This window comes from Molothrus aeneus, chromosome 7 (assembly GCF_037042795.1).
Source record: "Molothrus aeneus isolate 106 chromosome 7, BPBGC_Maene_1.0, whole genome shotgun sequence".
Classification (NCBI taxonomy): domain Eukaryota; kingdom Metazoa; phylum Chordata; class Aves; order Passeriformes; family Icteridae; genus Molothrus; species Molothrus aeneus.
Window position 1 is genome coordinate 23,412,810 of NC_089652.1, and position 25,471 is coordinate 23,438,280.

Here is a 25,471-nt window from a genome sequence, read left to right on the forward strand (position 1 = left end):
GCCGTGGCGAGCCCCGTGAGCAGGCCCGGGCGACAGCGGGGTGCCTCCTCGGGGCCCGGGCACGGCTATGGGGCGAAGGGACCGGGGAGGCAACGCGGGGGGATAAGGGCCGTACGCCCCATTGGGGGAACTCTGAGGGTGCAACCCAGGGAGACACAGGGGGAGCAAAGCCCCGCTCCACAGGCCGGCAACGCCGCCATACTCACCACCCGCCCGGGCCCGCCGGACCCGCCGCCGCCGTTACCATGGGGAGCCGGCGGGCCCACGTGACTACAGCTCCCGGCAGCCAGCGCGGCGGGGGCCGTGCCGCCCCCTGGCGGCGCGGCGGAGCCCGGCGGGCGGGGCTCCGGGAGCCGGCGAGAGACGCGCGGTTACAGAAGGAACGGGCATTTTGTCAGGGCCGGCTTCCCGCGAGGGGCACCCCGGATAAAGACGGCCGGGTAGAGCCCCCCTCAGGCGGACAATGCGGATTGCAAAGAAGATCCGGCTGGAGCCTGAGGAGGGTGAAGGAAGCGTCCATGGCGTCCCGGGATGCCCGGGCGTCACCGCTCAGCGCCGGTACGCGGCGACAGCGGGCTGGGCTCCGCGCGGCCGGGCGGAGCTGCGAGGCGGCGGAGGAGCTGCTCGCACCGGCGGCGGAAGAGCGGCTCGCCGTGCCGGGCAAAAGGCGACTGGGGACTGACAGCGGCCAGCGCGGCCAGCCTCTCGGTGGCTTTGAGGGACAGCAGGACCTGCACAGCCAAGAGAGGGACAGGAGTCACCCACCAGCTTGACCCTTGTCCCTACAGCTCCATCAGGTTCCCCAAAGGAGCCGAGGTCCTCGTGCAGTACCTGCTGGATCCCCGGGTGCTGGCTGAGGGCTCGCAGTGCCTCGAGGGCTCCCTCCCGCACGGCCTTCCGCGGGTCCTGGCAGGTCACCTGCAGCAGGCGGTCGGGGGCCCCGCTCTGGATCAGCAGATCCCGCAGCTCCTCCCCGCGCTGGCCCAGGTTGCTGAGGGCCAGGGCCGCATTGTGGCACGTCTGGGCCCGCGAGTCGCTCAGCAGCCGGGTCAGCGCGGGCACGGCCCGGCCCAGCATCCCCGCCGGGCAGGACGCGTGGCAGGCGGCGTTGCCCACTGCAAAGGTGGCTGCCCTGCGCACGCTGCTCTCCGGGTCCCACAGGCACTCCAGCAGCCTCTCCAGCCAACCCGGCTGGCTCTCCAGCGCTGGAGAAAAGCTGTGCCGGAGCAGGTTGCCCAACAAGTTGCAGGTTCTGGCCCGTATCAGGTGTTGCTTGTGGCTGAGCAGGTAGGTCAGTGGCCGGTCAGCCACATCTGAGTCCCTCAGGATCCTCTGGAGAAAGGGCAGGTGCTCTGAACAGACCCGGGCCACGTGGGTCAGGAGAGACAGGAGGTCACTTGTGAGTATAACATTGTCTGAGGACAAGACAGACTTCAAGAAGGCAACAATGTGCTCTGAGGCAGCAGCTTCCCTCACCACTTGGTCTATGACCTGTATATCAGACACCACAAATTGGCACAAGAGGCCCATGGGGAGCTCGGTGAACGAGAAGGGCAGATGGTGAGCGCAGACCTAAGGCAGAAGGACAGACAGCACTGCTGAGTGCACTGTGCTCACACAGGAGCCGAGCCAAGCAGCAGCTGAAGGCAGCCAGCAGGTCAGTGCAAGCTTAGCAGCCAGTCCAGCTTCTCCAAGGGCTGCATAGCACCCAAATGACATCCTTGCGTGCTGCCAACAGGATGTGAAGTGGTGCCATGCATTGGGGACTGCAATGTAGGAAGGGATCACCACAGTATGGGGGGAAGGAGGAACATAGGGCCAAGAGAGTACCTGCAGCAGCTGGGCAGGGATCTGGGTATCTCTCACAGCCTCCATAATCAGTGCTAAGGTGTCTTTATCCACATCCAGGGCAAAAGGGAAAGAGAGGAGCTGGCAGACCTGGATGACCACATCTGGGACAACCTCAGGGTCCCCATCCTTTCCTGCTTGCCTGAATTTGTGAAAGAGAGAGGGCTTAATACAGAGATGATCAGAAAAACCTTAGGACAAGGGGCAAAGGGCATTCCCTGTGCCAGGCACTAAGGAGAGGCTCTGCAAGTTCCAGGTCAGGAACTTCTCAGCCCTTGGTGTGCTCATGTCCATGCCCCATTCAGCAGCTGAGCTCTGCCCACTTCAGCCCTTGCCACAACTCACATCTGTGCCATGCATGCCAGGAAGCCAGGGGACAGCAGTCTCTTCAGTGTCAGCATGAGGACGCCATGGGACTGGGTGAGCTGAGGCAGACACTGGTGGGACTCACGAGTGAAGATGCTGAGGGCCAAGCTGAGGAATAACAGGGTTCCTGCAGAGAAAACAGCAGACAGAAGGGCAAAGCTAGAGAAAGAAGGCTGTAAAGTTCCTTCACTTCTGTCTGTGCTACCTGAAGGCTGCTCCACGGTAGATTCTGTGATTCCCTGCCCAAAACAGGAAAATCTCCACCCAGATGGTCACACCTGCCAGAGTGGACATTCCCTGCAGTATAGACATCCTTTTTGCTCCTCCAAAGCCAGCTCAGCTGAGCTGCTGCCAACTGGGCACAGCATGGGCCAGCCCAGCCCTCTCTCCCCAGCAGACACTGCAATCCTCAAAAAAACCACCTGAGTCCTCTGGCCTCAGGGAACAGATGTGGAGAGGGACAGACATGGAAGGATGTGAAGCAGGGTCCAAGGCAGATGCCCTGCTGTCCCACAGCTCCTACCTTGAGGGGAGAGGAGGTTCCAGTCTGGCTCTGCCATGGGGTGACCAGCACCTGGGGGTGGATCTCCCTCCAGCACTGCACCAGTGGTGCCCACATGAAGCACCACAGCAACACAATGCCAGACCAGGCTCCATAGCTCAGAGGAAGCAAAGCCCTGCTCCAAGACCACATCCTCCTAGAGGCAGAGAGGCAGATGTCAGAGGCCTTCAAGGTCCTCCATGGCTCCCCAGGGTTCTGATACATGGCTCTGCCAGTCCCATGGTCCTCTGAAGGTCAGGGCTAGACACCCATGGGCCAGGTGTCCTGCTGCACCTTTCAGCAGTGTCAGTCCCGGGGCATCTCTGCCCTCCTTCACTCCAGTGTGCCCATGGATCACCCTTCCCCACCCACCACTCTCCCATCAGCCCTGCAGGGACACAAGGTGACTTTCATGGGGTTGTGCAGCCAAAACTGCACAGTTCTTGATTTCCCTAAGCCTCATTACCAATGTGCATTCAGGCCTTTTTGCCCCCACACCTTTTGGCAGAGACCAGGCAGAGGAGATGGCTAGACTGGTACCTGTTCAAGGAGTTTCAATAGGAGGAAAAACAACCCATCATAGAGACCAGCACCCATTGGCAGGGGGAGCTGCAGCTGTAAGAGAATGGGAGACACTCTGAAGCTGGGTGCTGGGCTCGAGGGAAGCAACATCACACTTGCACCCTTCTGAGCCCATCTTTGCACACCTCTGCAGTGGGGTATGCATGGGTCACCAGCTTCTCTGTCCCCATCCCATACCTCAGCAGGTGCAGTCAGTGCATTTGTTACCACTGGTAGGATCTTTTCTCTCTTGAGCTCCAAAGCCACCCCATGCTGACTGAGCTGTGCCAGGAGAAATGCTGCAGCACCCTGTGGGACAAGGAGAGTTCAGCACCTTTGGGACTTTCCATCTGCTCTACTGACCCTTCATCCCTTGGCCTCATCCCACCCTGAGTGAGGAACAGTAAGGACCAAATGGGATGCAGGGGTCTGCAAGGCTCTCAGTAGTGGCTCTGGCAAGGGGGGTGGCTTACCACAAGGGACACAACAGGAGACTGGGTGATGAGATCCACAGCCAGGGCAACCATCTCCTCACACCTGAAATGCAGGGACCAGGAGAGAAGCACTATGTTCCCACAGCTTCACATCATGCAGAACAGTAGCATCCAAATCCACACCGGTGGGATGCAGCCACGTTTCAGGAGGAGCCCTGGTTCACAGGACCTCCTTGTCTGCACTGGATCCTCCTCACCACATCCCCAGCACCCACTCACACTGCCCAGCATTCTGCTGGTATGTCTGGGTCAGAGGGATCAGTGGGACCAGGTTCCCAGCTCCAGGCAGTGTGCAGGACAGAATGCTGTTCAGGGCAGGGCATGTTCCTCTCCCACCCATGAGTGAAAGTGTCTGCTTACCTGGGAGGGGATGCCTGAAGCTGCAGGGTGAGCAGGGCCAGCAGGTACAGAGAGGCTTCACAGGCTGCCTCCTGGGTCACCTCCACCACAGGGACCTACCAAAGGAACAGAAGTCATAGCAGGGAAGGAGGAGGTGTTTCTGGGCCTTGGAGGAGAACTGCACTCTTTCGATTAAACTCCCCAAAACTCCTCCACCCCCACAGATTCATCTGACCAGTGCTCAGAGGAATGCATCCTGCTTGCCCACACTCCTACCCCTCCACCAGGGCTGTGGTCAGTCCTACCTCACCCTTCAAGAGCTGCATGAGGGAACCCCACAGAGGTTGGTTCCTTCCCAGGTGCTGGCACAGGTTCGGGTAGGCATGGCAGCCAGCATAGAGTATCTGCAAGGCAGAGGGGAGAGATGCCACCAGCCCCTGCAGACAGGTTCCACCCCATGGCTACCACGGGCTCATTTATTCAACAACTGACACCAGGCAGATGGGAGCCATTGAAGGCTAAGCTCACAGTTCCCTCTTCACCATGCTCCTAATTCCAGAGCAAAGGCCCAGGCATCTCTGGGCAGAGCCAGATAAAAGGACTGTGCCATTACCTTCAGGACGTTCAAGGAGCAGCCTGGGCCCTCCAGTCTCCCCAGCAGTCTTGCAAGCTGCTGACTCTCTCCTTCCATAAGGTTTTCAACTACTGCATGAGCAACCTGCAGAAATCAGCCTGTTTTGCACTCTGGGCACCTGAAGCACTACCCAGACTAGAAGAGTTTAATGCTAGCAACAATTTAATGAAAGAAAGCATCTGCTTCCTACATCTTGCCTGTGTCTACTAAGGGATGCCTATCTAGCATGGCTTTGATGCACAGTCCCAGAGTTGAGATGAGCAAGGTAAAATTTCTCCTTTGCTTCCCTCCTTGTTGACTCAGAGTTAAAGAATCAAATGTAAACCTGTAATTGTTTTCACACTTACTGCCCCTTCAATTTCAATTTTCCTACAGTTCATATCACTGTAATAAAAGAATTCTTCACGTTTTCCCTCCGTTGCCTAGTTCTTTGCTTAGTCCATCTCACAGTTGAGATCCTAAGTTTGAGTCTCTTAATTAATTCAAGAATCCTTACATTCCTAAGGTCACATGTTGGCTGGAGAGGTTGGCAGCCCACAAATATGAGCCCTACAGTCAATACAGCCAGAGGATCCCAGCCCTCCACTCTACTGTTGAGAAAGGGATCCTCCTAGAAAAGGCTGCTGTCCCTGGGAGGACCACACCTCTTCACCCTGTAGAGAGAGCTGGTCTGACCTGCTGCTTGGCTTCCCGACATCTGTTTCTCTCCAGGGGGATGCTGCATGCAGCAGCCAATGCAGCCAGGAAGAGGTCTGCCACACATGGGCTCTGGTCATGGGCTGACTTGCCTTCCACTGCTGCACCTGCACAGAGGCAGAGCTGGGGAGTCATTGTGCTAAAGGTGCTGAGGGGCAGCAGGGTAGGGTTGGATGGCAAGAGAGAAAAAGTCAGGCTTATGACATAATGAGGGTGAGATCTGGGATTGAGGGAGGAGAGCCCAAGTTAGCAGGGGTCTGGACAGATAAATTTCAGCCACCTCTTCTGGCCAACAGCACTACAATGGCCGTCAGTGCTCTGATGGAGCCCAAGGGGAGGAAGGAGAAGAAACCCCAGGAAGAGGTGGTGAGCTGCTACCACTGCTACCTCGAAGAGCAGGCTGCTCTGAGATGGATCCTTGAAGGAGTTTGTTCAGCAGGGGCTGATGGTCCTCTTGCAGCCTGGTGTAGAAGCGCGCAGAGATAGAAGGGTCTGTCGTGTCCAGGCTCTCACAGAGCTGGGTGAAGCACTGGGGGAGACACAGGGGTTGCCATCACTGCAGACTGAGTTTGAGAGGAAAGAAAAGGACAGCACAGGAGGAAGCTGTGGGAGGACAGCAGAGATGGGAGAAGGACTCATGCTGGAACTTCAGGGACCTCCAAATGTCCACTCCAGCCAGGTTACTGTATGGGACCCACATGTGCCTGCATGCTGCCAAAGTGAGGGGTACACATAGAGGCACATGTCCCTCCTCACCTCTATCACAGCCTGGCAGAGCATGCCCAACAGCTATTTTTGCTCTTGCTGACTCTGATGCTAAAACATGCAGCTCAAAAACAAAGGCTAAAAGATATCAAATGCAAGCCTATATGCATCTCTTGCCCAAGCCACATGTGAATCATACTCCAATGCTGAGAACCTGCTGTGCCCACCCAGCACAATCCCAGCAGCAGAACTCTTGGCAGCAGAGCCAGGGGTATGTCTGGTGAAGTGACACTTTTTGTGCCAGAGTGTGTATAAGGGGCTGCACCTGCCATTGACTCAGCTAGTAAAGCCACACCAGAATGGTAAGGCCAGTGAAAGTGCCCCTTCAGAGACCTTCTTTTGTATGCAATTCCCCACAAAAACCCCAATGGGTGAGACAGCCTGCCCTGACAAGAACGCATCAGACCCCATAGTTAGGAGCAGGGTCCTCAGGCTGTGTTCCTCCAACATACACAGACACCACCATGGCTTCTGTCCCCGGGGGGCAGAGGGTGTGAAGGAGGGAGATGGGAGCACCCTTACCAGGAGGCTTTGCTGGCAGAGTCTCATCTCACTGTCAACGGGCACAGCCAGCAGCTCCGGCAGCAGGGCCAGGAAGCAGTCAGCACTCTCCTGAACAGCCTGCAGACTAGGGGGAGAGCAGGGACAGATGAGTGCAGAGAAACACGGCCCCTTGCTGTGAGGACAGGCCCAAATGGCCCTGGCTAATGGAGCAGGCAGCACACACTCACACTGTGAGCTGCTGTCAGCAGGCAGCACCACCGGACTTGTCAGCTGTGCCTTTCCTTCAATTAATCCCATTCAAGGAAAGTGCTCCTCTGTGAGCACAGCAATATGGCATGAAGCACTTAGACCATGATGCTCCCCCACAGAGACAACTCCAGCTGCACAGTATGAACACCACCCTTCCACCTGCTGCCTGTGGTCCCCAAAGCGGCCACACAAGACCTCAGGGAACAGAAGGTTGTCCCTACCTGTCCTTTTGCCCACTCTCCTCCAGGCTACATTCACTGCTGAAATAAACTTTGGTCACCATGAGGAGGTCTGTCAGCACAGCGATACACCAGGGCTGCTGCAGAATCCAGAAAGAAACCACAAATGGGGATTGTCTGCTGACCATCCCCACACCACTACAACAGGATTCTTCCCTACCAGAACCTCCCCCTTCTCAAGGGTGCCTGGAAGAGGAACCTGTGAGCCAGATCCAGCAGGACACCAGGGCCTCCTCAGCACCAGCACTCTGTAGGGCTGGAAGGCACCCATATTTCCCTGGGGCTCTACACCCACCTGCTTGGTGACAGCACTTTCCAGGATCTGCTTGGCTAGACACAGCAGGGACAGAGGCACATTCAGCTCCTGGCAGAAGTGGTCCAGCAGCTCAGCATCACACTGGGTAGACAGGAGGTTGCCAATAACACGAAGCACAGAACGAAGATGGGAGGCTCCCTCCAGCATCCCTTCCAGCACCTGGACACAGAGAAGGCAGAAGAGCTTATAATGATCAGCAGTTTTGGTGTCTCCACCAGCCATGGAGCAGCCCTTCAACCCATTCAGGCAGGGGACAGCAGAGGAGCAGATGGCAAGCCAAGTGCACAAGACAGTTCCAACTCCTGGAGAAGCAGAGGATCTTTTTGTTGGCTGAACTGAGGTTTCTCCATATGTTTCCAACCTAATCCTGATGAAGAAGGCAGCATCCAAGTCTCCAGTCTTAGCTGCCTGGGCCAGCCATCCCTTACCTGCTGAGCAGAGTCTACCAGGCGGTCCCGGACACGGTGCTGGAAAGCTGGGTCCCTCAGCAGGCCCAGAGGCATGCTCAGCTGCATGGCTGAGGCCTCAGTGTCCTCAATCAGCTGCTGCCACTCCTCATCACTCTCCAGCTCCTAGCCACAGAAGAGAGAGGACTGGTGCCACTGACCCTGCCAGTCCCAGGGTCTCTTTATCAGCCCCTGGCAACTGGGCCCTGCTGTCCTCACTGAAGACACCATCTTACCTCAGTCTCCAGGTCCACAATGCTGTGCCTGCTGCAGGGCTCTGCCCTGCCAGCACCAGGCTGTGGAGGGGAACCTGCTCCAGGAAACTCCCACTCATACTCTTGAGAGAAGCTGTGCTGCCTGGCCAAGGAAAGAGTATAGTCAGTGAAAGACCTTTCCTTTCCCTCTTCCTCCTGCCCCAGCCTCTGCCTCCCTCACCCTAGGGTGGGAGGAGACTCCTCAAACTCCCACTCTGCTGTGCTGCTCTTTCCTTGCAGGAGATATGGATTCTTCTCATTGGCGGCAGTCAATGGCTCCCTCTCCTCAGGGGCTGCCTTCCCTGATGCTGCTCTAGGTCTAGGTGTAGGATGTCCATTGACAGAATCCTTCATAGATGGATCACCTGCCTTCAGTTGCTCCTGGTGGCAGAGAAGTTTGGTCAGGGCAGGATTACTCAGTCAGATGAGTCCCCTAGACCCCACCACCATGAGCACCCCACATCCTGCCTTGTGTGTTGCTGACACCCCAGCCTGACCCATGTACTCCTGTGTTTTCCCCCAGGGCCCACTTCAGTATCCTTCCTTTGCCTTGACTGTGAGACATAGCATGGGGAACCTCAGACTTTTCTCCACCTTTTTCTGTGTCTCTTCAACCATCTTCTGCTGGGCCTTTCTCAAGATCCTGGATGAGCTGCTCCTGGGGGCCACGGAATGGACTTGCTGCTCCTTCAGGGCCTGCAGCTCTGGAGACAGCTTCATGGTGAAGGGGTTTGAAATCCCATGCTCTTCTGTGTCATCAATCACTGGGGAGGCAAGAGGAGAACTTCAGCAGCAGCTCTCTCGTGGGACACAGAGAGAGTGATCTCTCTTGAGATCCCAGGGGAATCCCAAGGAACCCAGAGCAAGACCAGGAGCAGGAGCTAGGAGTCAGTGCTTGGAAAAAACTGAGAGGAGAGAGGCATAGACCGGGATAGTAAAAATAGCAGGGCAGGGAGATCCCTCCCAGTCTCCAGAAAGTAGTAGAAGGAAACAGACCTGGACAGTTTTGGAAAAGGAGTAAGTACTCACCAGTAACCCGTCCAGCAATGAAGGGGTGAGAAAGCAGCTCTGGCCATGACAGGCGCTCCTGGGGGTCCTTCATCAGTAATCCCTGAAGGAAGTCCTGCAAAACAGCAGGATCACTGATACATGTTCAGCACCCACCAGTGAGCACAGTGTACCCACCAGTCTCCCTCAGGGAGGGCACCAGGAGGCCTGTCTTTCCTGCCTAGCTCTGGGAAAGGAGTACCTCTAGTGCTTAGGGCAGATGGCAAGACATTTCCCTTCACAACCCAATAAATCACTCCTCTGCTGTTGGACCCAGTTTCCCAGCTTATGGACAGCAGACATTTGATAACAGTGATAAGGATTCCCCTTCCAGGAGGTCCAGCTCTCATTACTTTTCTGTGTTCTGAAGTCCCTGCTAGGGGACATAAAAGCTAAGAGTGACCCACTAGGGCAGCAGGTGAGGCCAAAACTGCATTAACAGATCTCACCCTGCAGACAGGGCCTCAGCCCTTACCTTGAACACTGGGCTCATGGTCATGGGCCATTTGACAGGGTCCTTGAGGATGAGGCTGACAAGCTGGAAGATGCTGTTGGTGTAGAAGGGAGGAGTGCCCACAAACAGCTCGTACAGGATGCAGCCCACAGACCACAGGTCTGCTGTGTGGTCATACGGCCGCTCTTCCACCAGCTCAGGGGACATGTACAGTGGGGTGCCCTTGATGGACGTCAGCACCATGGTGTGGATGCTCATGGCACGGGCAAACCTGCTCAAAGCAAAGCAGAGATCTCAAGTTCAGGCTGAAACATCTGTTGCAGCTCCCAGCAAGTTCCCTATGAGTTTATCAATACTTCTTCCCTCTGGAGGACAAAATCTCCCCTCTCTGCTTAACCTCTAAATATGTACAGAATCCAGACCCCCTTCCACACACCCCCACTCCTCCTCTACAGCATGCAGGAAACTCCTTAGCTGCTCCAAGGCCCAGCATTCCCCTCAAGCTGGCCCCCAGCACTCACCCAAAGTCACAGAGCTTGACAACACCATCTTTGCCCAGCAGGATGTTCTGGGGTTTCATGTCACGGTGCAGGATGCGGTGGGAGTGCAGGTAATAGAGAGCAGAGATTAGTTGGGCAGCGATGGTCTGCACCTGCCAGAGACACAGAAACCTCACCCTGTGTACCATGGTGACACTCACTGGCACAACCACGGGGGCTAGGTCCCTTACAGCCTGGCTCCCACACTACTTCTACTTTTGTTCTGTTTGGGGCAGGGACCACCCCCAGCTGCGGGCCAGCAGTTTCTTGGAGTGGGCCAATAGCCAAGGCAGTCTAGTGCTGGGGCCCTTGTAAAGGGAACAGAGAAACTGAAGTCTCTGCAGGACCCCACTGTCCCACAATGCCAACCTGGCCTCCTCTCCATCCTTTTCAGAAGCTCTGCTAGGTAAAGTCCCAGAGGCACCCTCACCCTCCTGACATCTCCTGGCTCACAGCAGAGACCCTCTGCCTGCAGGCACACAGGTCCTGTTTTCTCTAGCCTGCAGCAAACACCGCATGGCCACTGCAATGATAGACACCTGGTTCTCAGGCAAGCTCCCATCATCCTCCAGGATCTGGAAGAGCTCTCCCTCTGCGTAGTCAGTCACTACCACCACCTGGAGGGAAGAGCAACATGGTGAGATCAGGCCCTGGGGACCAGGACAAAGCAGGGTAAGAAATTTGAGGGAGGTGTTGGGGTGCCATCATGCAAAGTCCATCAGCTTGGGTTGGGACTTGGAATGGAAGAGAGCTCCCATGGCTGCACTGCAGCAAGGACCTGGCACTTGGCAGAGGTCTTGTAGCTGTCCATATCCCAGACAGCAAAAACAAGAGAAGAGGGGAGGACAGGACAAGCCCAGAATGGTACTGCCAAGCCCAGTGGGTAGAATCACCCTCTTGAGCTTGTTTTGAATCTGCTGTCCAATGACTTTGTTTCATGTTCCTATGTGCATAGAACAGTCTTCAATCCTCTCTTATCATATTATATCCATGAGAATTTAAATGAGTGAAAAGGCAGTCTCTGAAGAGACTGATGAGTGAAGAGCGACCCTTATCCTGTGATTTCAAACCACTCTTTCTGCATCACACAGCCCCTGGTCAGCTCCTTCACCTCTGTATATGACCTAGTGCAGCCCACACAGGTGTTGGCTCCCCACACAGCACATACAAAAGGGCTCTGAAAAACACTAACCAGACCCTGGGATGAAGTCACCAGCATCTCCTGAGAAAAATGTCCCTACAACAGCAGGGGACAGCCCTTGTTCCCCTCCCCAGTCAAGCAAAAGCCATTGCCTGGAGTTATCCCCTTCACCTCCTTGGCAGTCTCAAAGCTGTCAAGCATCTGGATGATGTTGGGGTGATGGAGGCCTCTCATAATCTCAATTTCCCGCTGCAGGTTCTTCAGCTCCTTCTCAGACCGCCCCACCTTGGGGATGAACTTCAAGGCCACCACCTTTCAAAGAAGGAAAAACTGGGATCAGGCCAGACTCCTGGTCAGACCCACCCTGGCAAAGGCTGCTTTTAACCCAAACAGGGTTCCAGCTGAACACAGACAGTAGAACAATGAGACATTTGTTCACTTGGACCTAGGGCTCTCCCCAGGCCCTTGCACATCAATACTGGTGCTCACACTTCTCTTCACACTAACATGGGACACGACCTTGAGATGCAGGTGAACAGCAGGCAGAACATGAGCCAGCAGTGTGCCCTGGAAATGAGGAACACTAGCAGCACCCTGGGCTGTACCAACAGGCAGGAACTGCAGCAAAGTGATTACTGACCTTTATTTCTAATCTTGTGCACCATGTTGGGAATATTGTGGCCAGGTGTTTGGCCCAGAAAGACATCAATAGGCTGGAATGGGTGTAGCAGAGAGACCCATGATGGTGAGGGGACTGAAGCATGTGGGAGGATGACACGGGAATTACAAATTGAAATGGAGAGAGGTTCAACTTGCTAAGAGGAAAACGCATTCATCCTAGTAATAGTCAGGCACCAGCTATGGGGTGCTTGTCTTGGGGGTTTCAGAGGATCTAAATTTAGTGCTGGCTCTGCTTTGAGGTCCTGAGGTCGCTCCTGATGTCCCTTGAATCCAGATCTTACTGCCAGCTGGAGCTGGTCAGGAACATCAGCAGAAAGCCGAATGGATGCCGAGTCCCAAAATTCTGGCAGAGCCTTAGAATTCAAAAGGCATCAGAAATCAGCCCCGGCCCCACACAGCAGAGCCCCAGCCCTGTCCCCTCACCTGGGCGCTGTGCTTCCGGCGCCCCTTGTACACGCGCCCGAAGGACCCTTCGCCGATCATTTCCAGGACGTGGTAGTTCTCCATCGTCCGGGACGGGGCCGCTGAGCTGCCGAGGCACGGAGGGCGGTGAGGAGCAGCGAGTCCCCTTCCGCGGGCACCTCTCCTCCCGCGGGGCGGCATCCGGCCCCCGTTCCCCGGGGCGAGTGTCGTCGCCCCTGCCCCAGGCTTTGTTGCTGCCCACCGGCTGGAAGGCAGGACGAACCCCGAGCCGCGGTGGCAGCGCTCCAGCTGCGGGATGAACCGCGCCGCGCTCCGCTCCCGCCCCGGACCCGCCGCCGAGGCGTCTCCTGGCAACGGGCTCGCCCTTCCGCTTCCGGGGCGAGCGGGGAGATGGCGGCGGCCGCTGAGGAAGCGGAGGCGACGGACTGGTAACAGCCCCCGTACCTTGCCCGGTCTCTGCACCCTCCCACGTGCCCGCACCTTTTCCGCTCCCCGCACCCCCGCTGTCCCGCACCCTCAGCCCGCCGGAGCCGACTGACTCCTGCCTGGTCGTTTCCCGCAGGGCGCTGCCGCCGGAGGTGGAGGTGCTGGAGTCCATCTACCTGGAGGAGCTGCAGGTGGCGCGGGGCCTGGGCAGGTACGGCCCGCCTTCCCCATCCCCGGCCCGGCCCCGCGCCGCCCTCCTCACCCCGAGCTGCCCCTTCTGCAGGTGGGAGCCCTGGGAGATCAGCATCACCCTGCACCCTGCCACGGCCCAGGACCAGGACTCCCAGTACGTCCGCTTCACCCTGGTGCTCTCCGTGCCCCCTCAGGTAGGCTGCCCGAGCCCCCCCGCCCCTGCCCCTCCGAGCCTCGGGCCTCTCCACCTTCCTTGTTGTGCTTTGGGTGTTTCTCTTTTATCCTAGTATCCCGATAAAGCTCCGGAGATCTCCATCAGGAATCCGCGGGGGCTGTCAGATGAGCAAATTCAAAAGTGAGTGCCAGGAGGGTGGGGAGTGGCAGTCCTTTGCTCCAGAGATCCAGGAGGCAGAAGTGATGGACAAGCCTTCTGTAATTCACATGACTTCCCTGTCTGGTTAACAGATGGATACAGGTCCCTAAATCACTTTGTCCTAAGTCTCTCAGGAGCCACTGGTGCCGAATTTAACACAGAGGGGTCCAGTTTGTGGTTATTCCCCTGTAGTTCCCCTGAAATGTTATTTGAATCCCTGGGGCCTTGAAAATTGCTGGTCATGCCCTGACAGAGGTGGGACTGATCCCAGTCCTTGGTCAGCCCGTTGTTGCCTTTGTGCTTTGGTCCTTGGCGCAGTGGAATGTGTGCAGAGACACACGTCGTTTCTGCCAGCAGTACGAGAGGATGTGGCTCCCAACAGACCTGCACAGGGGCTGCCATCAGATAGACAAAGCCTGGGATTCACCAAAATCAAAGGGTGCTGGCTGAGCTCAAGCTGAGGCCATCAGCAAACCTGCTCCTGCAAGTCCTGTCATAAAAAGGCTTCCTGTGCACTGGCTTGTGGGGAACCAGGACAGCACATGAATATGTGTGTGCATGTGTGCCCATCCTGTGCTCCAAGCAAAACCTGAAGGCCACTGTTCTCTTTTTTCCTCCTGTCATCATGGCAGGATGACAGGTATGTGGGACACTGAAAAGGTGTAGCTAAATTTTTGTTAAGGATTTCTGCTGCTTTGCTGTAGGATTTCCCAGACCCTCAGAAGTGTTGCTGAAGCCAGGCTGGGGACAGAGGTGCTCTATGAACTGATCGAGGTGAGAGTCAGGAGATTGGGTGTGACCAGCCACAGACTCTGATCCCTGACTGCCCATGGGGTGGGACATCCCTGAGCCCATGGGCAGGCCAGTGAGTAAAACGTTTGCTTTAATGCTTTCACAGAAGGGAAAGGAGATCCTCACTGACAACAATATTCCTCAAGGACAGTGTGTAATCTGCCTCTATGGATTCCAGGTAGGCATGTGGCTCCTGACCTCACAAACTGACTGGGAAGTGAGGCAAGAGAACATGAAGTCTGACACTGGGATATCAGCCTGGGTCCAAGATACACCCCAGCAGCCCCCTGCCTCCCAGTCTGCACAGGGCCCTTCCTAGTGCAATACATGCTGCTCTTCCCATCAACTTCTAGATAATCTTCTACAGAAAATGGACATGGGGCATGCTGGAGCATCTCTAGAGAAGCATAGGTTCTGGGGCTAGTTGATGGTGCATTTTAGTTTCCCTGTGTTGGCTACACCTCACCAGGAGTTCAGCACACAGGTGGTCAGGAAGTACTAGAATGTATCCATGCAGGTGCTGAGGTCTGTGGGGACAGGGGAGCAGGCCTTACTAGGATTTCAAGGAAAGTCAACACCTGCCTAGGAAGGAGAGCACACCAGGTGGGAAGATTGCTGGTTACACAGGAACACATGCTGAGAAATCAGTCATAAAATCTTTGCATATTGACATTAGGAGTGTTTCTGACATTTGAAACAAGAAGCAGCATCCCAGTAATTGCTGAGGGAGTGGAGCTGCAGCCCAACAGATGATGTTGGGTGGCTCTGCTAGCACTAGTTCCCCATGGATACCACTGACATGGAAGTGAAAACCCAGCTCAGCTGGGTGGTTACACAACTCTTTGCTTAGAAATCCTTCAAAGATGCCCTTTTCTCCTGACAGGAGAAAGAAGCCTTCACAAAGACCCAGTGCTACCACTACTTCCACTCCCACTGTCTGGCCCGCTATGCCCAGCACATGGAGGAGGAGATCCTCATGCAGCAGGAGGAGAGAGAGCAGCACCTTGCACCATCCCCCAAACAGGTACTGGGGCTCCTTCCTTGGCCCGCTGCACAGACCCTTGTAACATCTGTATCACCCTCTTTGGCACATGGAGCCTGTGCTGAGAATCAACAGGGACTAGACTGAGTTATTCTGACCAAACAAGTTGGTTTATTGGATCTCTGGGTTAGTGCCTGCTGTGAGGGGGTAAGAGAGTTGCATTTTTAGACTTCTGGAATCACAGAAGTTAGAAAAAAGGACTCCTTCCCTAGTCCTAGTCCTGAACTGTGGCAAGTTGCAGCAGGGTAAACACAAATCACCTGTGTTTTGGGGTGATAAAACCTGCCTAGCATGTGTTGGAACAGTTGTCAACTGCAGAGGGAAACAGAACAGCTGAGCATGGAACAAATCAAAGGCTCCTTCCTACAAACCCTTTCAAAGAGGTGCTGCCTTGATGACACACTCCACTTTGGAGCAGAAAAAATACATCCTAGGCTGAGGGGTGAATCCATATGTGTTGACAGAGGTGCTTTGTAAAGCAGTCAGCTGCTGGAGCACAAATCCCAGCATGCCTCATGTGGAGACACCTTCCATAGCTGTTGTTGAGACACCAGGCTGCTTTCATGCTGCTGGAACCCCTCTGACTTCCTTACCTTGGCAGAAGAGTGAAGAAGACCACCCTGTTCCACTTCCAGGGTGGGGTTATGGGGCAGTGCATGAGCTGGATCACAGACAGGGTTTGCTATTCTCTCTTGCCTCCCCACAGGAAGTTGGTGTGCAGTGCCCTGTCTGCCGGGAGACCCTGGTCTATGATCTCTGTGCTCTGAAGGCAGCGCCCCCCCCGCAGCACCCTCTGGTAAGAGATGGGGGCTCACCTGCCCAGTTGTGCCTCCTCACTGGGTAGCTTCAACTGGGACATTGTAATGCATGCACACTCTATCTCAGGTCCTCCTAGATGTCCCATCCAAAGGGCAGCTCACAAGCAGATTCAGTTTTATAGCCCTGAGCTGAGCAGATGTGCTGAGAGAGAGGTGATTCTGCCATGGGGAACATCTCTGTACTCACTGGGATACAGTCATGTCAGGAGAGTGACCTGATGGTAGCTGCTGTGCATCCTGCCCCACAGCAGGACAGCCCAAGGCAGTCACTGCAGAAACAGTGGGTCTGCACTGGGATGCTTGGCTTCTGTCCAGGGATTTCCCATGCATCTGTAGGCCTGGTCAGTGTGGCAGAAGGAAGCGGGTTGTCTGCTTCTGTGCCAAGAAGGGTTTGGGCAGTAGCTCCCAGCCCTGCCATGCCTATCCATGCTAGGTGCTGAGAGAGCCCTTACCTTGCCTTGCTTTCTTCTGCTCAGGAGCCGTACAGGCCAGATGCCAAGGTGCTGCAGCACCAGGAAGAACTGCGCCTGATTTTCAAGAGACAGCAAGAGAAAGGGGGAATCATCGACCCCGAGGCAGAGAGGAACCGATATTTCATCAGCCTCCAGGCGGTACGGCACTGGGGGCAGAGAGCTTCTGAGGGGGCTCTGGGCTGCAGCACCAAGCACTGCCATCTGCTGTGGGACACCCCTGTCCTTTTCTTAACCAGTGGCTTTTTTCTTTCAGCCTCCAGCTGCTGTGGATCCAGGCCAAGCAGCCACTGCCTCTGAGCTGTCGGTGAGTGCCCGCGCTGCGGACGTGCCCCAGCCGCCCAGCCAAGCCTCAGCTCCCGAGCCAGCCGGGGCGTCAGAGCCCAGGGTGGAACCCGGGCAGCCTGAGAGGTGTGCTGTGCCCAGAGAGCAACTGAGCAAGAGGGAGAGGCACAGAGGGGAGAGGCCAGGCTCCAGAGGCCGGGGTAGGCAGCTGTGCAGTGTCTCGCAGGAAGCAGGAGAAGAAGCCTGTCATCCACTCCACGGCTCCAGGGGGCCCAGGGTCTTCAGCCAGAGGGCAGAGCGTAGGCCTGCTGGACGGCACAGCCAGGAGTTTTCAAAGCCTCCCAGTAGAAGCAGGGCTGCTCCCTTGGCTGAAAGAAGGGAGTTGTGCCGTGAAGATCCCTCACCAGCAACAGAAACTGTGGACTTGAAAGAGGAGCACCATGACATGGAGAAATGGAGCACAGAGGAGGGGACTGAGGCCCGGGGCAGGAAAAAGGAGAACCTGATGTTCAACCGCAGTGACCACAAAGCTGCCCCCAACTGGCAGGGCCACCACAGGCCCTGGGATTGTGGAAGGTGGGAGAGGTCCAGAGTTCAGGAGCGTGGTTCCTACCCCAGAGCACCAAGAGGGCGAGGGGTGTTCAGGCCCAGTGGACATCGAGAAGCCCATCTTGAGAAGGAGAGTGGCTCCTAGCAGGAATGATGAGGGGCTGGGCAGGGGGAAAAAAAGGGCTGTTTCTGGAGAGAACAATGAAGCAGTAGCAAGCAGATACTGTACCCCCTGGAAGGGAGGAGACAGATGGCACATGGGACAGCGTGGGACAGGCAGTGTCACCATGGTATGTGCAGTGTAAAGCATCCTAGCATGAGCAGCTGGCTGTTACCAGCATTGGAGAAGTGGAACCTTGACAGATCATATCAGCCTTGGTCTCAGAGGACCCAGAAGACAGAGGTAGCTTTGGGGACCTGCAGCTATTGTCCCTATAGGTGAAATGCCAAGAAATGTGCACATCTACAGAGCAAAGGTCTGAGCCCAGCATGGTGCCATGGCAGAGCCAAAGTGTGACAAGACCTTCCCTGGAAGCCAGTGGAGCTGTGGTACCAAGTGCCAGGGCAGTATCTTGGAGCTCAGTTCCACTTGCTCTGACCTCCATTCCTTCTCAGAGCACTTTCTCAACTGCTAGGATTGGCCAGGCAAATCCTTATTACACAGGACATTGCCCAGTCCCAGCCAGGACATCCAAATTAAGCTTAAGTCAGCATTTAAGGCAGGTCACGGCTGTCTGGTGGCTAAGTCTTCACCTTGGCTCCTGCTTCTCCAGGAAGCCCATATTTAGCTGGAGCTCCTGCCCTGTCTTTCAGCTGCTTTTGTGCAGGCTGAAGCTGATGGGGGAACCTTGGAAGAGAGTACTCTGCTTTGTAACCTCTATGTGTCAGAAGCCCCCTCCAAGGCCAGGCTGTCTCTTAGCACTTCTGACAACCCTGAAGTGAAGACATGCCCCAGTATTTTGGATACAGCTTACCCTCCTGTAATCTTCACGCTGATATTGCTTAAATGAGGATTTGCTGTTTAAAACTTGGTGCAGTTCCATCTGCTGCTGCTCCACAGATGTAAATGGTGTACCATTTAGAAGCCATGAAGAGTGATCCCAAGCCTCTGAAGTGGGGCAATGCTATTAAATTAATTTGTTGGGTCTTCTCCAGAGCCTGCTCCCTTTGTTTCCTCTGCCCTCTTGCTCCTGTTTGTTGCTTTTTGGAGCAAAGGTGTTGATCCCTGGTATTTCTCAATTCCCTCCCTGTTCCCTATAACCAGGGCTGAGGCAGAGACCTTCCCCTGGAACTTCTGGGTGGCAGGAGGGCTCCCTGCTTTGCCTGGCTTAGTGTAAGCTCTCTGCCTCACCTGGACTGATACCTTCACACTCGTTTGTGCCTTGTCCCCCACCTCTTGTGCCCACACATGGGTTGTTAATTGTCTTCCTCCTTCTGCTAAGTACAAAAATAGCAGTGCTACAATGGACTTGCCAGAACTTCACATGAGATCCCCAGGAAACCAACAGCAGTGTGTGCCAAGAGGGCATTTGTCAGTGCACACATCTGTCTGGCTGACCTTTGGCACATGAAAGCTGCACTACCCCCTTTCTTGACTGAGAACTCCTCATCTGCTGCCCTGCTTACTCCATGCCTGGTCTTGACCTGAAGGGGTTGGTTTAACCTGCTGCCCTAGAATCTTCTGTGCTTAAATTTCCAATACTGGTCTATTTTCAAGCCTAATGCTTTAAAACCATTCTTTTTTTCTTCCTCCTTGGCCTGAGCCTACACTACCTGTCCTGGGCTGGCTGATCTGAGACAGATGTTGTGCCTTCCTGCAGATGAGGGCTGAGCACTTGTGCCCTGAAGAGAGCCCTAATTTTCCTTCAGTGCTCCCTCTGTCCTTGTTCAGCTGGTTTCTGGGGGAATGGCCTGCCCACAATTGGGTGAAAAGGTGCAAACTTTACCTGACATTGGTGCTTGTTCTGCTGCCTCCTGTCTTCTCTGGTGAAACTGCTGTGTTCCAAGAAAGGCATTTGATTATGTCCTGAAAGAAACATGGAAGATCTCTACCCCTCACAGCAGCTGAAGCTCCTTGGCTTCCTCTGGTGAGCCAGGATTACTCTCAGCAGAAATGTTGCTGTGCCATGTTTGGAGCTTGGGATTCAGCCATGGAAATCAGAGTGAGGACTTGGATAACTTCAATCAAATGCCAGATGTGTTAATGGGAAGGGATTTTTCCCTGGGAATAGTGCTTTAGTAAGGGCCCTCTTTGACTCACTGCTGTCAGCCTGGAGCAGAGGGCATTTTGCAACAGTATGTGAAAATTAATTTGGGATAAACAAACCAAACCTCCAGGTCAGAGGGGAGGAAAAGAGCTTGCACACTGACCTGGGTCCTCTTGCTTGGTGTCCACCTGTGTCACTCACCTACCTCACAAGGCTGTTGTGAGGTTTAACTGGCAAAAACCCTCAGGCCAGGCAGAAAGGCACTGGCAGCAGCTGTAGCATTAACACTATTAAAAGCAAGCAGCAAGAGATGTTGCGTGTGGTGGCATTGGGTCCCTCTGGCTCCCCCACAAACACTCCCCATCCTCCCAGACTGCTGTGGGACATCTGCCAGTCACTCACTGGCCAGTTTTGACCCGCAGCTTTGAGGGAAGAGGCTGGATCTGAGTAGCTAGCCTATGCAGGATGGCCAAACTCAGGGTTTGAGATGCCAGCCAGCAGCATCCTGCTCCTTCACTTGCAGAAACTTTTGTCGAAGTCTGGGGTTGCATTAAAGCAGTGCCTATTTGCACCAAAATCCATCCAGGTGCCAATTGACTGTGCCCCTGTGTATTGCCCTGTGCTCTTGGTCCCACAGGGCAGAGGCAAGAGGAGGGCTAAGCAGTGACCTACAATTTGGGTTTGGCTTGGAATCCACTCCCCAGCCCAAGCAAGGTGATGCAACCCCCAAAGCTGACCACATTAACATAGGACTGGCTCTGAGGAAACTACTTTCAGGATTGTGAAAAAGGGACTGGAAGGGGACAGCTCTTGGGAAGATATGCAGTAACTGGCCAAGGCCTCTCATCTGTCCTCATACAGCTCCAGGGCCCCACATCTTTGATGGGAAGGACAGTCATGCCCATGTAGGAACAATATCCAAGCAGATCTGTGGCTTGGCATCATAATTCAGCAGGACCAGTGGCACCAGCCTGGAGTCTGAGGGAATATGAGTTGTCTCTTAGGAGCTGCTTTTTTTCAGAAACATTCTGGATTTGCAGTACTGGCCTTTCCAGGCCCTGGTCAGGAGCAGCAGCTGGATAGAGGGACAACTAACAGGAAAATGAACCAGAGAGACAAGAGTTGTGTTGTGCATTTCACAGAGGATATTCACAGACCAGTGAGACCACTGTCCTTTAAAAAAAACAAGACACTTTCAGCAGTACAGAACCCCAATGTCCTGCCCAAAGGAAATGCCTTTCTGGGGCACCTCCAGGCTGACTCCCAAGGAAGGGGATTCACACCAGGAGCCTCGGTAGCTTACAGCAATCCCAACATGAGGCACACACTGGTGAGCAGGGCTGGTGCAGTAGCACCCAAGTCTGGGGAGCAGCAAGAGCCAGATTCCCTCCCTTGCAGGGAGGCTGGCAGATCTGACTCTCCCAAACCAAGGCATAGGAGAGGTAGAGGTGAACAGAGACCTGGCCTGTGCAGGTGGGCGGCTTCATGGCATGATCGTCGAATCTTTGTCCAGTCATCTCAGTGTCACAAGGGAAAGCTGGCCTCTGGTCACAGCAGGCTGGAGCTTATGTTTGAAGTGGCTCCTTCAGGGTCTGTCTTGTAAAGCATGAAGTGGCCTTGAACCTGGGCAGCGCTGATCTGTTTGGAGACCGCCAGCGCCTGCTCCGCGAACCGCTGGGCTGCAGCCGCGGGCTGCTCGGGGTAGAAGCGCTGGAACATGCGGGCGAGCTGCCAGCGGGAGCAATGGCCCACGTACTGCTTCAGATCCACACGGCCAGGACGCACCAGGGCTGGGTCCAGCCTGGCAAGAGACAAAGGGTGGCACTGGAAAACCTGATCAAAGCATCTGTTTAGGGTGGGTGCTGCAGGAAGCCCCTATCCACACTAGCACAGCCCCTGTCCTTTCTGCAAAGTGCCATGCACTGTGAGATGGTGAAGGGGGCAAACAGGTTCAACCCTGGAGAGATTGAGGGCAGAAACCAACCTGAAAAGAAAGGAGAGAGCTGGGGAAGGACTGACTCCAAAGGATGACAAGAAAGCAGCTTTTGTCCTAGGAAACAGCTCTCCCCATCTCTGTCCCATGAGCAACCTCTGAACAAACCCCTGGGCCAGCTCGGTCTGTAGTGAATCAAGCCTGCCACAGCACAGCAGCTGTCCAGGCACCATGAGCCCAGGCTGCATCCCACCAACCCAGTGGGCTGCACATGGGACCAGTACTTCACTCACAGCATGGACACAACCCCAAAACTTGCAGCTCCCCACAGGCAGGAAGGTGGTACCACTCCTGAAGGACACAACCATGTTCTAAACACCAAGTAGGCATCTGAGGCTCCAGCAAAAGGGATCCTGATCAGCAGTCAAAGGATTTGCATCCCAAGGGAGGATGTGGGAAATCTGAACCTCCCGTCTTCATGCTGGAGGATTTAATAAACAAAGCCCAGCAAAAGGGAGCAAGGTTTTCCTGTGCTACCCATCCCGCTCCCTCCCAGGGGCAGCTCTGACCTGTCCACGTAGTTGGTGGTCATGAAGACAATCCTGGCTTCTGTGGAGGCCACACCGTCCAGCGCATTGAGGAGACCGCTGAAGGTCAGGCGCCCCATGCCTTGGTACACAGCTGGGTCTAGGAACAGAGGTGTCTGAGATTGTAGTTGTTGGCCACTAACCCTGCACAGGCTCAGGGCCACCTTCCTATCACCCGAGGCTTATGTCAAGCTCCCCACTCGCTCCTTGTTTGGAGGCTGACCCTCTGCCTGGCTGGCAGCACATTCTCCTCCCCTGCCCACACACACCCATGGGAACACAAAGAAAAAGAGAAGGAAAGCCACCTTCTCCCTCATCCTGCAAGTAGCTGGGCAGAAGGACCTTTGCCAGAGGATAAAGGATCCAAATTCCCTTTTACAACCTAGCCAAAACTGGACAAGTTCCAGTTTGGGCCCTGAGGTCTGAGAGACTCCCCCACTCCTGGTTTCTGATGGAGCAGTTGAGCAGCTCAGAGTCCAAACATTTTTCAGGTACAGCCACAGAACCTCCCTCCTGCTGCTGGCCCAGGAGCAGGGGGAGTGCTTACTCTCAGCAGCAAGGTCCCGGCTGACGAAGGCAGCATCCACATCCTCCAGCAGGATGATGCTCTGCTGCGGTGCTACACTCAGGAGGTGATTGAGCCGGTCATCAGAGAGGCTGTGGTCACTGAGGCTCAGCAGGCAGATACTGTACTCCAGTTCCCCAGCCAGAGCTGTGCTGGAAAGGACACAAACCACAAGGATGAATCACAGTGGGAAAGCCCACAGTCAAGGAAAAATCGGATTTCTACCCTTAGCAGTAAGGGAGAGGGCAGAGGAGTCCCTTTCCAGCAAGGATCAGATCTAACGGGTGGGCAGAAGCCCCTGTTCAGCCCACCCATACCATGCAGCACTGTGCAAAGCAAGGGCACAAAGGGCTTGTCACCCTGACCTGTCACAGTGCCAACAATGCAAATGCTTACAATAGGCACCACTCATAAGGCACAGCCCACTCCAGTATTCCAAACCCAAACTCATCCACACCCTCTCATCCAAGACTGCTGTGGCTCAGAGCAGGGAGGTGACAATACTCACATGAAGCTGCTTTTCCCACATCCAGGAGGACCATAAAGCAGGTAGCCTCTTCGGTAGGGGATCCCTAAGAAAACAGTGTTCTTTTAGGGTAACCATATGAATTGTTCTGTGCTCCCTCCCTCCAAGCTGTGGTGCTGTGCTGAGCACGCAAAGAGGATACACCTGGGGAAGGTAAGCAGCAGGGAGAAGTCTCTCCACAGCCAATTCCAGAGAGGACCATGAGCATCCAGCCCCACACCATACAGCACACACCACACCAGAGCCTTGCCTCTTTCATTGTACCACTTGGAGTTGTTGATGAACTCCTTCACGTCCTGAACCAGCCTCTCTGACACGCCTTCCTCCAGCACCACGGAGCTGAGGGGCCGGCGGCGGCGGGGGAAGCCGAACTGGCGCCACTCTGATCCCACGGCCGTGTACATGATGGTCTTCCCCTCCTGCTGCTGCAGCGCCAGCTCCCGGGCTGCAGAGAGAGGCACAGGGGACAGCTGCCAGGGAACAGCATCTCCCGTGAAGCCCTGAGCATCTCCAGAGAGTAGGCTGTTCCCAGCAGTACCCCACACAGTTCCCCTACAGACCTTCCTGAAGGATGTTGAAGAAGATCTCCCGGTCAGTGCCCAGTGCAGTGAAGGTGACAGACTCCCAGGGGGTCCCTGTGTTCAGGTCAAGCATCTGCGTCTCCCGGCTGCGCTCAATGCGAATCCACTTCCTGCGGTACCTGGGGCGGGGAGACAGGTGTGTACAGTGATCCAGCACCCTCAGCTGCACCTCACCTGGCTCATGCGTCAAGAACACTCATCTCATGTAAGAAAATCATTTCAGACTGCTGAGTACGGGCTGCTCTTGCTACTCTTCATCTCCTGCCCTAACCCAGACGCAGAGAGGAAGAAGGACCCTCTCCACTGCTCTACAGGCCCCCCAACTTGCAAAAGTGAGGTTGAATCCCCAAACTGCTTTCCCCTACCCTCCCTTACCAGATGAAATGATTCCCGAGGCTGGGGATAAAGTCGAACTTGGTGCTGACACGCCCGCTTTCATGCTGCAGGTATGATGTCTCAACACTGAGGTGCTGCGTGTGCTTGGCGTGGTGGGAGACCCAGTTCAGCAGCCATTGGTAGCTCTTATCCTTGCTGGGCACTTCCAAGGTGATCATATAGTGGCGCCTGAAAGCCACCAGCCCAAACTGGGCCCCCTTACGGGCTGCTGCCAGGAATGTGCCCACCCCGACGAGGCCAAACCCAGCCCCGAAATATGGGTTGTCCTTCAGTGCTAAGACAAAGTCAGAAAGGGGCATTGTGGGAGGTCAGGCAGCTCCTTTCCACAGCATTGTTTTTGTACTCCAGCAACAAACCTGTGAGGAAAGATTGAATGGTAGCAAGGAACACAACAGATCACCCACAGTTCCCTGCCCTTTATCATGGCCAGGCCTCAAGGTGAAGGGGTGCCTGGCACGTTTGGATTTCCCACATCTGTGCTTACTACCAAGTGTTCCTGCTGGCTGCAGGAACCTTCTCCCTCTCTGCAGGCCACTGGGTGAGCCAAGCAGGAGGGGGCCAGGAGCTCTTGAAGAAGCACAGTAGCTTCTGTAGCTTCTTCAGTCATGACAACAAGGCCAGAGTTTCACAAGATTTTATTATTTGAACAGCCAGAAATCATGAGCACTTATTTAAGGTTTATCGTTTGAAAAAGCTGAAGCAATCCCCAGGCTGAGCCAAGAGCCGGGTCTTTGCTGCTGAGAACAGGGACGCGACAGTGGTAGAAGGCACACCTCCATGTCTAGGTTACAGCCGCATGCTCCTGAAGCTTCTCCACCTCCCTCCGCAGGCCTGTCATGTACTGGGATCGAGGGGAAGCGTTCCCAGCCAGACAGACACGCTGTGCTCTCTCAGGTACAGAATCCCACCTCCGCTAGAATAAGGTGTGACCTTCCTCCTTACCCTCCTTACCCGGGCACAGCGTCTCTTGGGCAGGGTCCCGCAGCCCCCCCCCCTTGCAAGAGCCGCACCCTCTCCTGCAAAGGACCCGGATTCACACCGGCCTTCCCCGCAGCAGAGGCCCGGCCGCGGCCACTCCGCGGAGGATTCCGCGCCGCTCCCGCCCCCGCTGCAGCCGGTGCCGCCATCGCTCACCTGCACCGCGCCGCTTCCGCTCCCGCCCGCGCCGCTTCCGGCCGCACCATAGAGCGGG

The 25,471-nt window shown here is 55.4% G+C and overlaps 3 protein-coding genes across 4 annotated transcripts; 1 reads left to right on the forward strand and 2 right to left on the reverse strand.

The window, feature by feature from the left end:
- Nucleotides 1–392: 392 nt before the first annotated feature.
- On the reverse strand, nucleotides 393–12,621 carry STK36 (serine/threonine kinase 36). Its single transcript, XM_066553577.1, has 26 exons — nucleotides 12,538–12,621; nucleotides 11,605–11,745; nucleotides 10,832–10,909; nucleotides 10,275–10,405; nucleotides 9,775–10,024; nucleotides 9,282–9,375; nucleotides 8,847–9,016; nucleotides 8,434–8,633; nucleotides 8,235–8,355; nucleotides 7,981–8,124; nucleotides 7,532–7,711; nucleotides 7,219–7,316; nucleotides 6,767–6,872; nucleotides 5,867–6,008; nucleotides 5,459–5,586; nucleotides 4,763–4,867; nucleotides 4,455–4,553; nucleotides 4,171–4,265; nucleotides 3,790–3,853; nucleotides 3,515–3,625; nucleotides 3,296–3,370; nucleotides 2,738–2,912; nucleotides 2,194–2,341; nucleotides 1,831–1,990; nucleotides 832–1,572; nucleotides 393–731 (listed from the first exon to the last, which is right to left on the reverse strand). Exons 1-26 carry the CDS (start codon nucleotides 12,619–12,621, stop codon nucleotides 543–545), a joined length of 4,029 nt encoding a protein of 1,342 aa, XP_066409674.1. The 3' UTR covers nucleotides 393–542.
- Nucleotides 12,622–12,912: 291 nt separating this feature from the next.
- Nucleotides 12,913–20,000, forward strand: RNF25 (ring finger protein 25). 2 transcript variants are annotated; one of them, XM_066553862.1, is made up of 11 exons: nucleotides 12,913–12,965; nucleotides 13,100–13,174; nucleotides 13,247–13,349; nucleotides 13,443–13,510; nucleotides 14,233–14,302; nucleotides 14,427–14,498; nucleotides 15,204–15,344; nucleotides 16,069–16,158; nucleotides 16,657–16,791; nucleotides 16,907–16,957; nucleotides 17,162–20,000. In XM_066553862.1, exons 1-11 carry the CDS (start codon nucleotides 12,928–12,930, stop codon nucleotides 17,627–17,629), a joined length of 1,311 nt encoding a protein of 436 aa, XP_066409959.1. In that variant the 5' UTR covers nucleotides 12,913–12,927; the 3' UTR covers nucleotides 17,630–20,000. The 2 variants fall into 2 exon arrangements, with proteins under 2 accessions (XP_066409959.1, XP_066409958.1); XM_066553861.1 differs by having other exon boundaries at nucleotides 16,907–20,000.
- Nucleotides 20,001–20,794: 794 nt separating this feature from the next.
- On the reverse strand, nucleotides 20,795–25,458 carry BCS1L (BCS1 homolog, ubiquinol-cytochrome c reductase complex chaperone). Its single transcript, XM_066553475.1, has 8 exons — nucleotides 25,414–25,458; nucleotides 24,259–24,635; nucleotides 23,863–24,002; nucleotides 23,553–23,747; nucleotides 23,285–23,348; nucleotides 22,759–22,928; nucleotides 22,194–22,311; nucleotides 20,795–21,492 (listed from the first exon to the last, which is right to left on the reverse strand). Exons 2-8 carry the CDS (start codon nucleotides 24,576–24,578, stop codon nucleotides 21,240–21,242), a joined length of 1,260 nt encoding a protein of 419 aa, XP_066409572.1. The 5' UTR covers nucleotides 24,579–24,635; nucleotides 25,414–25,458; the 3' UTR covers nucleotides 20,795–21,239.
- Nucleotides 25,459–25,471: the final 13 nt, after the last annotated feature.

What these genes read in the sequence shown, in the direction of transcription:
- BCS1L (XM_066553475.1), bottom strand. Translation starts at nt 24,578, where the DNA reads ATGCCCCTTTCTGACTTTGTCTTAGCACTGAAGGACAACCCATATTTC. An exon ending in TGTGGGAAAAGCAGCTTCAT is followed by an intron (nt 22,929 to 23,284) that starts GTGAGTATTGTC and finishes TGTCCTTTCCAG; the next exon opens with CACAGCTCTGGCTGGGGAAC. An exon ending in ACCACCAACTACGTGGACAG is followed by an intron (nt 21,493 to 22,193) that starts GTCAGAGCTGCC and finishes GTCTCTTGCCAG; the next exon opens with GCTGGACCCAGCCCTGGTGC.
- STK36 (XM_066553577.1), bottom strand. Translation starts at nt 12,621, where the DNA reads ATGGAGAACTACCACGTCCTGGAAATGATCGGCGAAGGGTCCTTCGGG. An exon ending in GGAGCTTGCCTGAGAACCAG is followed by an intron (nt 10,406 to 10,831) that starts GTGTCTATCATT and finishes TGTCTCTGGCAG; the next exon opens with GTGCAGACCATCGCTGCCCA. An exon ending in TGGTAGACTCTGCTCAGCAG is followed by an intron (nt 7,712 to 7,980) that starts GTAAGGGATGGC and finishes CTCTGTGTCCAG; the next exon opens with GTGCTGGAAGGGATGCTGGA.
- RNF25 (XM_066553861.1), top strand. Translation starts at nt 12,928, where the DNA reads ATGGCGGCGGCCGCTGAGGAAGCGGAGGCGACGGACTG. An exon ending in GAAGCGGAGGCGACGGACTG is followed by an intron (nt 12,966 to 13,099) that starts GTAACAGCCCCC and finishes CGTTTCCCGCAG; the next exon opens with GGCGCTGCCGCCGGAGGTGG. An exon ending in TTGCACCATCCCCCAAACAG is followed by an intron (nt 15,345 to 16,068) that starts GTACTGGGGCTC and finishes GCCTCCCCACAG; the next exon opens with GAAGTTGGTGTGCAGTGCCC.